At 31.0% G+C, this 13,038-nt stretch overlaps 2 protein-coding genes across 8 annotated transcripts; both read right to left on the bottom strand.

Moving 5' to 3' along the window:
• Positions 1-270: 270 nt before the first annotated feature.
• On the bottom strand, positions 271-1,749 carry LOC126857086 (probable 28S ribosomal protein S26, mitochondrial). Its single transcript, XM_050606199.1, has 3 exons — positions 1,611-1,749; positions 1,053-1,305; positions 271-903 (listed from the first exon to the last, which is right to left on the bottom strand). Exons 1-3 carry the CDS (start codon positions 1,621-1,623, stop codon positions 462-464), a joined length of 708 nt encoding a protein of 235 aa, XP_050462156.1. The 5' UTR covers positions 1,624-1,749; the 3' UTR covers positions 271-461.
• A 3,384-nt stretch (positions 1,750-5,133) lies between these two features.
• LOC126857114 (mothers against decapentaplegic homolog 4) lies at positions 5,134-13,011 on the bottom strand. 7 transcript variants are annotated; one of them, XM_050606243.1, is made up of 12 exons: positions 12,489-13,011; positions 12,102-12,303; positions 11,581-11,729; positions 11,116-11,395; positions 10,544-10,813; positions 9,900-10,037; positions 8,940-9,131; positions 8,595-8,768; positions 8,241-8,495; positions 7,882-8,163; positions 7,644-7,774; positions 5,134-7,261 (listed from the first exon to the last, which is right to left on the bottom strand). In XM_050606243.1, exons 2-12 carry the CDS (start codon positions 12,166-12,168, stop codon positions 7,181-7,183), a joined length of 2,019 nt encoding a protein of 672 aa, XP_050462200.1. In that variant the 5' UTR covers positions 12,169-12,303; positions 12,489-13,011; the 3' UTR covers positions 5,134-7,180. The 7 variants fall into 7 exon arrangements, with proteins under 7 accessions (XP_050462200.1, XP_050462202.1, XP_050462199.1 ...); XM_050606245.1 differs by having other exon boundaries at positions 8,940-9,104; XM_050606242.1 differs by having other exon boundaries at positions 8,940-9,134; positions 12,683-13,010.
• Positions 13,012-13,038: the final 27 nt, after the last annotated feature.

Here is a 13,038-nt window from a genome sequence, read left to right as displayed (position 1 = left end):
CTCTGTGCTGTTTTTTTATTTTATACAAACAACGAGAATTATGTAATCTGTGTATTATTTTATAGGCAAATTTCTGTAATAAAACTTATTTACACATTTTTTAATTTTATTCTGTATAGATAAATAATGTATATATATATATATATATATATATATATATATATATATATATATATATATATATAATCAAAAATGATATATTAATCCCAAAATATATATTAGTTGGTCATCTAATTTTCTAAAAATATTAAATATTATGCAAAGAGCAAGGAACAAGTGCGCGGGATATATTTATTTCAATATTTGTTACAATAATAGCTCGTTTTTATTATGATTATCACAATTAATTATATTTATATTATGATTATCATAATTAATTATATTTCAATAAAAATTTAAGATATTTGGGAAAACAAGTATATAAGCCTACCAAGCTGTTATTTTCTTTTCTAAATTTATACTCAATTCTCGACGATCGCCGGTTTCTGCGTTTCTTCAAGAGGTGGAACATTCTTTGGAGAATATTCCCCATCATACCAGTTTCCCTCCAAATCTAACGCGCGATTGTGATCGACGATATTCGTCAGACACTCTTCGATCGCCGCATCCACGTTTTCTGCAGTGATGAATGTGACAGCTTCCATCTTAATCTGTCTGATTTGTTCGTCGATATAATTCCTCTGTTCCTCCTCCTGCTTCTCTTGCTGTAGCAATTTCTGCAGAATAGATTCCCTGCGTTTCTCTCTCATGTTCGCTAATCTAACTTCTCGAATTTTTGCCACCTCTGCATTCCATTCGTCATTTATCGCACTGCATGTCTGGAAATCCTCCTCTTCAGCTTGCTCGATAGCTGCCTGATCAAATTGCACCTCGTTCTCCTTTGCAACTTTTGCCAAATAAGCTCTGAAATATATTACATGTTAATTTACAACTAGACTAAAAGATCATCGGATTAAACTTCTAAATGTTTTATTAGCCAAAAATCCAGAAATATAATAAGAGAAATAATCTCAGAATTATTGAAGCATGTGTGTGTACATATGTATAAATACCTAAGTGATGTTATATATGTTCTGTAATTATTATATAAACGTTGAGTCTCCAGATGTTCTTCTACAGATATGACAGGCTTCTTTGGTATTCGAAATACTTTGGATTTTGCTGTAGGCATCCAAATTGGTTTCCTTTTCCAACGTATGCATTGTGTATAGACAGAATTTGGGACAAAAGTTTCACAGAATCCCGTGATGCCTAGTATTAAGTTGTTGACATTCTTTATCTTCATGGTCTGTATTATATTTGGCGCTGCAAAAAATGTATTTATGAAAATTATTACCTTATAATCAATTATTATCTGTATCATTAGTTTCAGTACATTATTTTCTTATGTACATAAACTACATTATTATCATATTTATTTTTATACTATCACTATTCTATTAATAGATATCTAAAAATTTCTCAAAATAAAATGAAATTGAATATTGCAATAAACGCTTTTCATAAACATGTTCAAATTAAAACATGGGAAAAATGCATATGCAAACAATGTTTTATAAAAGAACTTGACACAATAATACTATGTCAATAACAATTAAATAATAAGTTACCATAATATGTCATCGAAGATTAAAATAAATCTCTTTTCCGTCGTGTTTCTCTTTAGGAAATGTTATTCTTCTATAACACCTCTCTCTGACAAGCGAGGTTATGTCTCTGCACATTGATTTGCCGAGCATTCATGGCGCATTTGAGATGTTGCGTTTAAATGTTTGAGAATCGCGCCTTGTAATTTTGATAATCGTATAAATGTTTTTTGACAATTAAAATTTTATTTTTTGATAATTAAAATTTTTAATATAATTAAATTTAAAAAAATTAATTAGACTTAAAAAAATTGACATAATTAAAGTTTTTGAAATAATTATATAAATATTAAAAGAAATTTCTTCGACAAAGAGACAAAATCTGAGCATAGCATAGAAACATTCGCGCGCGAAAAGAAATAATTATAATTTATAGAATATGTTTATTGAAAATGATCGTGTATAATGCGACGTATCTATAATATACAACAAAAAAAATTTTCCGCAAAACACATTCGCTCAAGTTCTTTCTCTCTCTCTCTTTCTCTTGCATTTTTCTCTCTTTTTCCTTCGAAACAATAAAATAGTGTTCGCACTATATATATATATATATATATATATATATATATATATATATATATATATATATATATTAGTTACCCTAATTATAATATTAATAATGCGTATTTAATTATCTTCATCACCACGCAATACGACCATATGCATTCAACATAAACACGGATAAATTCTTATCTCAACAATCGTTCTAAAAGTATTATCGCCGTACATGGTTATTATATTATATTATTATATTGTTATTGTTTTTTTTTCTTTTTTTTTGTTATGATTTTTTACAAATATGCCTAAACGCCGTAGAAATCGCTTAAAATATATCTGCATCGACGATAATCACAGATATTAATTTGTATCTATACAATCTTGTTCTTTTTCTTTTTTTTCTCTTTATTACGCCTTTATTCATGGGTCAAACTTAATTAATATAATTAAGATCCATTACAAATCGAATGGAATTGCGATATAATATAATTTTACCTGCGTATAGCAATTAACGGAAATAATTACGTAAGGATAATCGTACCTCATATCCGAGTATTCCGAAAAATTCACAGAGATTTTAATTGGTCAAAAAAGCACTTTTTAATGTTCTTAATTATTTCATTAATTATTTGTATAAGAATTTTTGTTGATATACTGTCATATTCTCTATATGTTTTTTTCGGAACACCCGATTGAAATCTCATTATACTCATGTGTTGTATATATTTTTAACGTTTTATAACATATTATATCGTCGGGTATATCTTTGGCTTAGACGCAGACAGTTTGTGCTGTTTGTCTCTCGGAAAACATGCAGGAGGAAAAAATTCGTCTATTTCATAATAATGTTTACTGAAGATATCATTGAAAGTATAATTAATATGTTTTGCAATTTTCATCTCCATGGACTTTTATATTGAAGGGCTCTAGGCAGTACCATGTTAAACTTTGTTCAGATGACAACAAAAATGTATGGAAAACATGGAAAAATTATATTTAGAGAGAGCACAAAGATAATCTCTATTTGTGATACTTTAACATCTCGTTTCTGATCAAAATCTTATATTTAAAAAGAGACTACATTCATCCGATAGCAAAATTCACAAAATTTACATTACAAGTTGGTAGTCTTTCATATATAAGAGGGCGGCTATTGGAAATCTAAAAATATTACTATATAGATCGACTTATTATTTATATTTAATGTCCTTATCAAAATATTAAATATTTCAATTACTAAATGATTACTAAATAATAAGTAAATTATTAGTTTAATTGTAAGTTAAAGTACTTAGCATGTCAATGAGCCCTTCAATCATTAATTTAGGAGATTCCAATCAATCCATTTGCATCACATACGTTCACATAATTTAATGTGTATATTAAAAAAAATGTGTGTTTATTTCAAATCGCTTGTTTGAAAACTTTAATTTCGTTCTATACTCTATCAGATCGTATCTAAGCATTCCAAAGTGATTGAATTATTAGAAATTGAATTACTATTTATGTTAAAACCATGGAATTTAGAGGTTTATAGAATCTTTGCAATCTTAGATTCCTAAATTCTCTCTCTCGGAAAGATATATTCTAGAGCCTCGGTGCCTTGTTCATAGATTTTTATATTCTTACAATCATCCAACTCTGAACTTTTTAGCTTCTTAGACCTATGGATATCTCGAAATATTATATTATGATTGAAATCTTAGATTCTTAGATCAGTGATAATTTAGGTTCTTCAATCCACGCGTTTAGTCGCTCTGGAATTAAAAATACAGTCTTGTAAAAAGTCCTAAGTTTTATATCTGTTCTTATATGCATGAAAACGATGGCACATGTGTTTCTAGCTTGGCTGTAAGCAAGAATCTCTCGTCGACAATATACTTGAGCTGTGTGTACATTTCATTGGTCGATCAAAGGAAGGCATTATACATAGTGTCTCGCATAGGATGTGTCCCGCGATTAGCGAATTATTTTCTTTTAATTATAGATTCCTCAATGAATCTTCAAAACAATTAAAAAATCAATTATTGAAAAATAATACGGTAATCGTTGGACAACTTTCATCAGAGTGCAGATTTTTTTCGAACTTAGCTTAAACGGTAACGTTTAATCTTCGTCTCTTCATTTCAAATAATTCTTCCCAAGTTGTAAAAAATTTATTAATTCGCAACACGAAGGCTGAACTATAACAAAAATCAGCAAATACTATTTTATAATAAACAAATTTCGTTAAACATCTTTCTTTATCCTTCCTTTTTTCTGTATACGTAATCAATTAAAACAAAATATATATATACATATACATACATACATACATATATATATATATATATATATATATATATATATATATATATATATACACACAAGGTAGAACAAGGATATCGTCTTTGATAATTTTGAGATACCTTGTACATGCATACCATCCAATTTGGTCAATTCTCTCTTCCTTTCTTTCTCTATTTTCTTAAATCAATTTCTCTGTATCCTATTATTAAATGTATATTGTAAGAATATTTTGTACGACTATATTTTTTTTTTGTTTAATAAAATAGCTAGTAAACAGTAGGTATAATTATTCAACAAGTACTACGTTGTAATAGTAATAACATTCAGCGGATTGATTAGAAAAGATATACAATGAATCTATTCGTTTGAATTAAATTCAATTTACTTCTGACTTTTTATCAATGTAATATATATAAGAAATACACAGATTCTTCCTTAAAATTTCATCCTTCTATCATAAAGCTTTTGAATTTTTTCTCATTTCCAGATTCTTTTAAATTTTAGTTTTTGAATATATGAGCATATATATATACATATATATATATATATATATATATATATATATATATATATGTATCCATTTTAATATTCCACAATGTATATATTATTTTCCCGAATAGTTTTCAATCTTTCTCCCCCAACAACCGCAGTAATGGTAATAATAGTAATAATATTAATAATATAATGATATAATTAATAATAACTAAGAAATTAAAAGATTTTATTTGACGAAACAAAGAAATAAGAAAGAAGAACAAGAATGCTTACAACATTAAAACTTCAAAATCTCTATGTAAAATAATTTTTGGTTATAAACTGTAAAATAGGTAATAAACAAATTATATTCATTCATAATAAACAAATAATTTTAACGTCACTGTACCAAATTTCTGCCAACGCTATATAATTATATCTATAAATTGTGATAAATATCTTTCTAAATCTATAATATTTTCACAAATCAGAAAAATGATGTCGCAATATTTTCTCTATTTGAATTTAAATACAAAAAAGTTTATCATTATGAAGTATTATGACTGTGAATAATCCTTATAAATTATCTACATTTGCTACTTGGCAGAAATGTATTACTGTGTATTTAGAGAAAATCTCCCTACTGTATACATGTGCATAAAGATAATTCTTATATCCTAGGATTCTTACATCTTTGGATCTTTAGATCCTCAGATTTCAAGATTCCTGGATTCTGAGATCCCTGGAGTCCAAGATTTCTGGATTCCTAGATCCTTGGACTTCTATATTGGGATTCTCAGATTCTAATTCATCAAGTTTATCAAAACTCGAAAATATAAAAAAAATGTCCATTTTTTCTCTTTAAATGTAAAAATGTTAAAACACTTTTTTATCTTAATCCAGGAATCCAGAAATGTAAGACTTTTCTTGTCTGGTATAAATATTGAGCTTAACATTTGTGATAAGTAATAATAAGTGTGTAGACAATGGTTTTCACTTATCTTATAAAGCTAATCTCAAAGAACAGGGTCGTGACTATATAACGGTTCCGAAACTGGTATCACTGAGCTTAGCGGACTGCGTCGGAGGGATTTTCCCATTTCGCGTGCCTAGCAAAATAGAAGACCGTCAATCTATTTTATTCTGTTTCTTTGTCGGTGAGACGTGTCGTGTCACCTCTCTCCGTAAAAAATTACATCTCGTAAATAAAAATAACGTTTCTTTCGCTTTTGTACGTTGATGGTAGTGCAAGGCCGTGGCACATGTTTTATTCTACAGCAGGGGTTCTCAAACCTGAAGAGCTTTCAAAGCTAGAAGGAAAAGAAATAAAAGAACAATGTTTTTAGAGGAACAAGGTTTTTAGTTTTATACTTCGTAAATGGCACCATAAAATGATTTAACGATATTATAAAACTTTCAAAAAATCTAGCATAATTGAAATTTTTTTTATCATAAGCTAAATCAATTTCTGAAATTCTATCAGAGTGGAATATGTGATAAATTATTGAACCATATGATTATAAGATTTATATACTTGTATATATCATTTCTTGATAAAAACTGATTCAAAAAATTATATTTTTAAATGCAATGCATATATATAATAAAAGATGTAACTTTTCATTTCAGAAATAAAAATTTGATATATTAAAACCACAAGTATTAATGCAAATGTATTATTACATAAATCTGGATAAAACTTAGAATAAAATTTTTATCTTTTATTGTAATTCGAAAAATCCCTAATTTAACATATGTAAAAGTAAATGTGTGCAATAATAAATCATATATATGCACTAACATCTGCAACATTGATTTTTTTCTCCTCTCTTTAATTGTTTAACAAAAGTTAGCAAATAAGAAACTAATTAATAAAGATGAGAACAGTTGTAAGTCTTACTTTGTACATTCTATGAAAGTAAAATATACAAATATATAAAATATATACATTTTCAGAAAACAGAGATATTCCATCTATGGACCATTTGCATAAATGCTAGAAAGTTTGGGAACCCCTGTCCTACACAGGTTATTATATATCACGAGTTGGTAAATACATAAATAACTTCCGCAAGCTCTTTTTTCGAGCTTTCTATGGCCAAATTTCAATTATTTGATCATTCCCATCTGGTGAATTTAGTTTATCCATTTGTTCACTCGCGTTCCTAAGCTGAAATTACTTGAATGATCATTCAGAAAATGTTTGTTACACTTGCATACTTCATTTAAATATTATGATGCTTTTTTTCATTTTTTAATTCAAGCTGATGGAATTATTCAATCGCTCGTGGCCCGTCAATTGGCATCGTGTGCAACACTTCGTCCAGCAATTGAAGCGCTCGATGTAAATGTACCTTAGAAAATAAATGAGGAATATTAAAATATATAAATATAAATATATATTTACATATAAAATATTACATATAGAGTCGTATTAAATTCTTTTGATACAAAAAATAGAATTTTAAGAAGATATATTATATAAAAAAGTTTGACAAGAAAAAAATCAATTCAATATTAGTAAAACTTAGACTTTAATTACAAATTCTTTCTCGATTTAATATTTCATCTTTTGAACCTTTATTTCGCAAATTGAAAATAATCTAATTAAAGGATACATTATCTCTTGTACTAATAGTTTTTATTAAATGTTTTTATTAAATTGTAGTGAGATTTTAAATCTTTTTGTCATTCATTTATAAAAATAGATTCATAAAATAAAATTATAAAACAAACCTCGATCCAGCACGGTGTTTCTTTTATACTTTGTCGCGGGTAGTCTGGACCCCATCCCTTAACAAAACTCAAACGCAAGATACAAAGTCTTCGTAAATCGTCGACTCCAATTCCTGCAGCCGCGCTGATACCTAATTTTATTCATACATATTATATTGCAAAAATGCATTTAACTATACATTATTAAAATTACAGCATTAATAAATCATGTTTTTAGATTTTCTAAATCAGCCATTACTTTTGGCGATAGGCCCTCCATGTGTGAGATGGCCCGCGACGGCTGCGGCTTGCGCCGCTGCGGCAGCCTGAGCAGTGGCGGCTTGACCTCGCATTTGTTTGTGACACTGTCTCAGATCGAAGACCTTAATATATGCCGACGGATAAATTTTATGTACCGCATCACCAGGTGCCCGACCCGCCTCTCTGTCCAGATAATAAGACTGTACAAAGACGCTGTGTTCGCTTTGACATCTCAACCAAACATCGCCTTCACCTCTTAAATCTAGTACAACGCCTTTCCCTAAAATATTTATTTTCATTAAAATTTTTTTACAATATTTATCTAAAAATTATTATTACTGCAAGAGTGATAATTACCTATGTGAAGGCGCGCTCTCTCGCTTTGTTCCGTCCTATGCACATTGCTCAAGGCACCTAAGCAAAATCTGTTTCCACCACTCGGATCCACATAGCCATCCACGGTGACTGTGGGACAACCGCTGCTGACTTTAAACGTCTCTCCAACTTGGATGTCCAACTCGAAGTAACCCACGGAGCACCAATATTCCGGCGCTGGTTGCGTGGAAAGCAATCCTCCGATGTTTCCACTAACATCGTTTCCATGGCCTCCCCCTAAATTTAAATATTAAATTTGATTCTTGAAAGTTGTATTATTTAAAGCAGAACTTTATTATCCAAAGCATAAAATTCTCCTTAACACAATCAACTTACAGTATGACGCCGTATGAAGATGTCGAGAGTCTGGCGGCTGCATACTTTGAGTGTACGTGAGAGTATTGGCGCCGGTCCATTGTGGTGCCCCAGAATTGTATGATGCTGTGCCCACGGGAAATCCATTCGGATGATGAAGGTGTACAGGCGACACGGGTGAACTTTGTCCTTCACCTATTTAAATAAAAAAAGCAAGTAATTCAGTATAATGCTGAAAATATTAAAAAATATTTTATACTAAAACAAAACTAGAAAAATTAAGATTCGATATCCTTGTGGAATCCATGTTTGAAAGGATATAGTGATTCTCTGGGTTGGGATCTGTGCTACACACGTTTTATATACCTAAAGAGGCTGCTAACGCGTCGACGGTAGGAGGTTGATTGATGTCTTGCGGGGGTGTATTGGTGCCGTAGAATGTATCAGCAGTCGACTGACCCTGCGCGGGACTCAGGATCTGTCCGCCGGACGTTCCGCTGGACGCGGCGTTCAGCGATTGTTGTTGGCTACCTACGGTGTGACTCATTGGATGTACTACTGCTGCAAAATCAAAATTCGTACACGATGCAGGCAACATAAAATATTAAAAAGGAGCGTGGCCTTCGCTGTAACTGTTTTCGAATTATCCGTTCGCATGCAAACTGATATTTCTCAAGGAGAAATGTTCTAATAATTGGATTTTTAGATTCCAGGATATTAATAGTTCTCTGGTCTCACAAATCTTAAATTCCATAATAATACATATATATATATATATATATATATATATATATATATATATATGTATAATGTATCCAAAAAAAAAAAAAATATATATATACATACATACATACATATTTATTGCAAATATAAAATATCGGTTATTATTATTACAATTGTAACATCTTTTTATTTTTCTATACATATTGTATATATATTTTGATACATTATATGTGTATATATATATATATATATATATATATATATATATATATATATATATATATGTATATATATACATATTTGTGCAAATATAAAATATCGGTTATTATTATTATTACAATTGAAAAACACCTTTTTATTTTTCTTCATTTTGATTAATGGTTAAAACACTATTTTAGATAATCTTTACATTTGCTTCAGAATTTTAAATTCAAAATTTATTTTTTGCAATATAGACACTTCTGTAATTAATTTTGGAAACTCTGATCCATAAATCTAAAAATCACAAATAATGCATACTGGCAACACACTAACAAAGGCTAATCAGCAACATGTAATTGAAAGCTTCTTGAATAATAAGGCTGTGTACAATAAAATACGTACGATGATGCATGTTACGGCCTGCCGAGTGATGAGACGTGGGAATCCAGGTTTGCCTGGGGCAATTATTGTCGTCCAGTTTAGCGTGGGGATTACCATTATTGCCACTCCCACCGGCACTAAACATACCCTCAGTACTCGCTGTGCCGAACAATCAGAAGGAAAAGAAAACAATGAAGCCAAAAACAAAAATCGAATTACGCAACAAAAGGAAGAAGATTGCGAAGCAAATTCTTGCCTGCTACAGTCTACATTCGATAGCAGTAATGAAAGCAGCTGGCCCATTAGCAGTTAATTTAATAATTAACAATCGCATATCGAGAGCGCCAAATTTGTAGCATGTATGTTTTAGCACAATTAGAAATATCGTGTTCACATAAATTTTCCTAAAATATAAATATCATCACATGTCGAATTTTCCTTTCATCAGATTAATAAGAGAGATTTATTAACATTTCATTTAAAATAAAGATATATTCACATGGGTCAAATGTTGCATTGATTCATTAAAGTGTATTACCATCTATTGTGATTAAACATTAATTGCAGACAAATTAATTTGTGTAAAAGCCAATTGATCGAAATTTTAATAAAGTAAAAGATTCAGAAGAGATTAAGAAAACGAGATCATCTAACATTCAACTTACTTGGATTGGAAGTTGGTAAGCCTGGTATAAATCCTTGCTGGGCCTGTTGAGCGTTGTTCGAAGCGGTCGGCTGAGGGGCCGGTGGATGATGCTGAATCGTCTGATTCATTTCGCCGTCCACGTCCATCGCGGATCCAACGGCGGCCGCGGCCGCTGCGGCAGCGGTACCTCCACCGCCGACCGAGTATTCATCCTTGACCAATCTGCCACCAGGTCCCACACCCACACCGGATTGCAAAGTCAGTCCGGACAGGTCTGTAAAGAACGGGTCTGTGCGGGGGAAACCAACCCATTCCATCAAGACATCAAGAAGACCACAATAATCAATAATTTGCTCTATAGCATTCTCTATATTCATTAACAAACCTTAGGATGCACAATTTACTTTTATTTCTTTGGATAATTATAATCAAGAATGATTTGGAATAAGCAAAACTAAATGATAATGATCAAAGCAAAAATAAAAAAAATAATATTTTAGCAAGAAAGAAGCAAAAAGTAAATTCGCATATATGAGAGATATGAATACTAAACATGAAAATAAATTATTATATGCGAGATATCGCACATACCTATGCCGGGCGACACCACTCGTTCATAATGATAGGGATTCACACATACGGAATCGCACTTTAAATCGAAAGCGAACTGACAGTATTTTACGTGTTTCAGTTCGTTCTTGTGCAAATCCGGCCATCTCCAAATGCGAGCATAGATTACGTGCGGGAAACCCTTGCGTCCTGCTACTTGCAATCTGCCATCGAGAGTTCTCTGGATGGTGACGCATTTGCTGGGATGTGCTCCATTAGTGGTTATTGCAGTGATCAAACTGTCCAACTCGTCACGCTTCTCCTGTTGATTAAATTTTACATTAATAAAATTTTATTGCACATTAATCATGTCACTATTTCAAATGATAAAATTATTAAAAATTACAAAGTGTATATGAACTTAATTTTTACAGCATAGAAGTATTTTTTTTTTATTTTTGCATATATTACAATTAGCAACATAGGCAACATATTTATAAAATTTACTTTAAGTTTCTTCACTAGCGATTCAATCGCGCGTTTGCTGAAGCCTTCACTTTCACCACCTTGACGATGACACATCAAAGAATGCACAATGCTCAAGCAAGCGTCAGCACTGGTTGGGGCACTGGGTGCAATCCCGGTCATTTCTCTTACTGTATTTCAAATTATATATATATATATATATATATATATATATATATATATATATATATTTAACACATGTATATTAATTATAATAAATAATGTTAAAATACTAATTTTCTTTAATGACTTGAAATACAATGGTTCCATTTTAAAACTTTCTTCTTTCTGAATAGTATAATATATAAGATAAAACTATTAAAAAATCTAAAGAATCAAAATCATTAAAATTTGTTTTAAATTAAGTGATTAGATAGGTGAATATATACATAATATATACATAATAATTTATCAAATAAAATAAATAAATAATAACAAATAGAAAAAAATATGTATAAAAAAAATATATGTGTATGTAACAAATATATTATTGAAATATTTACACTCTGGGTTGGGTTGCATGGGGGGCGAGGGATACAAATGACCTCCCCCGCCCGCCAGTCCAACCATCTCTGTAAAAGCCGTGGTGGATACTGCCGTTCTTCCTTCAAGTCAATAGCCTTTTCTTTGGACTTGACACAGTCCAATCTTTCACCCTCTATCATCTAGTGATAGTATTTCATCCATGCATCACAGTCCGCTTTCCTGTAAATAATAAATAATTCTATTTATGTTTTATCATACATAGTTTTCTAATCTAATTCATATCACAATCCTTCAACTACGTAAAAGCAATTATTCCATTTTGTATAACATCAAAAAAACGAAAAATCCAGCACTGTAACAGTTATACTTTGACTGTATCATTCTGATTTTAATGTTTCATTTACCTTGTCATATTATCTTCAACAATCATTTATTGAAATTCATTGAGAATTAGAATACCAAGAATCGAGTATGGCAAACATTTCTTTGTTTACCTCATCAGTAAATACTTCAATCATATAACTTCCATCAATCCTTGAGATACTCGTCAGTTCATGACAATAAATATGAAAGAAGCAGGAAAAATAATGGGACTTACATTCCAACAGAAGCGCGCACGCGACAGAACAAAGGAAAACAAGTTCACGACGTTCGCGAGAAACATGTACGTGGGTGATCGGCGTGAGACATTGGCGACTTCGTCAACAGAGCGCCTAGACAGCCTCCCACGGCGGCGGGTGACGCACGATGACAGTTGAGGAGACGCTCGCGTTTGCCAAGCGGTCGTCGCGAATTCGGCGATTTTGCAACGTACTCTGTCAGGAGCGGAGGAACGATCGCACCACGTGCACCACGTTCGCGATATGTGAAGCGCACGGTAGATCACTATCACGTTGCGGAATTCGCGACGATTCGCGTTTTACCGTCTCGCATAGGTTAGCGCATCAATAATAC

The sequence above is a fragment of the Cataglyphis hispanica genome, chromosome 20, assembly GCF_021464435.1.
Source record: "Cataglyphis hispanica isolate Lineage 1 chromosome 20, ULB_Chis1_1.0, whole genome shotgun sequence".
Lineage (NCBI taxonomy): Eukaryota > Metazoa > Arthropoda > Insecta > Hymenoptera > Formicidae > Cataglyphis > Cataglyphis hispanica.
Note: the sequence above shows the minus strand (reverse complement) of the source record. Positions and strands in the feature narration are given on the sequence as shown.

Excerpts from the sequence above, each read along its gene's own strand:
- LOC126857086 (XM_050606199.1), bottom strand. Across the intron at positions 904-1,052 it reads ACATATATAACATCACTTAG|AGCTTATTTGGCAAAAGTTG; the intron begins GTATTTATACAT and ends AATATATTTCAG.
- LOC126857114 (XM_050606242.1), bottom strand. The coding sequence starts at position 12,168 with ATGGTTGGACTGGCGGGCGGGGGAGGTCATTTGTATCCCTCGCCCCCC. Across the intron at positions 10,038-10,543 it reads CTTACCAACTTCCAATCCAA|CGAGTACTGAGGGTATGTTT; the intron begins GTAAGTTGAATG and ends TGTTCGGCACAG. Across the intron at positions 8,496-8,594 it reads TCTTCATACGGCGTCATACT|GGGGAGGCCATGGAAACGAT; the intron begins GTAAGTTGATTG and ends ATTTAAATTTAG.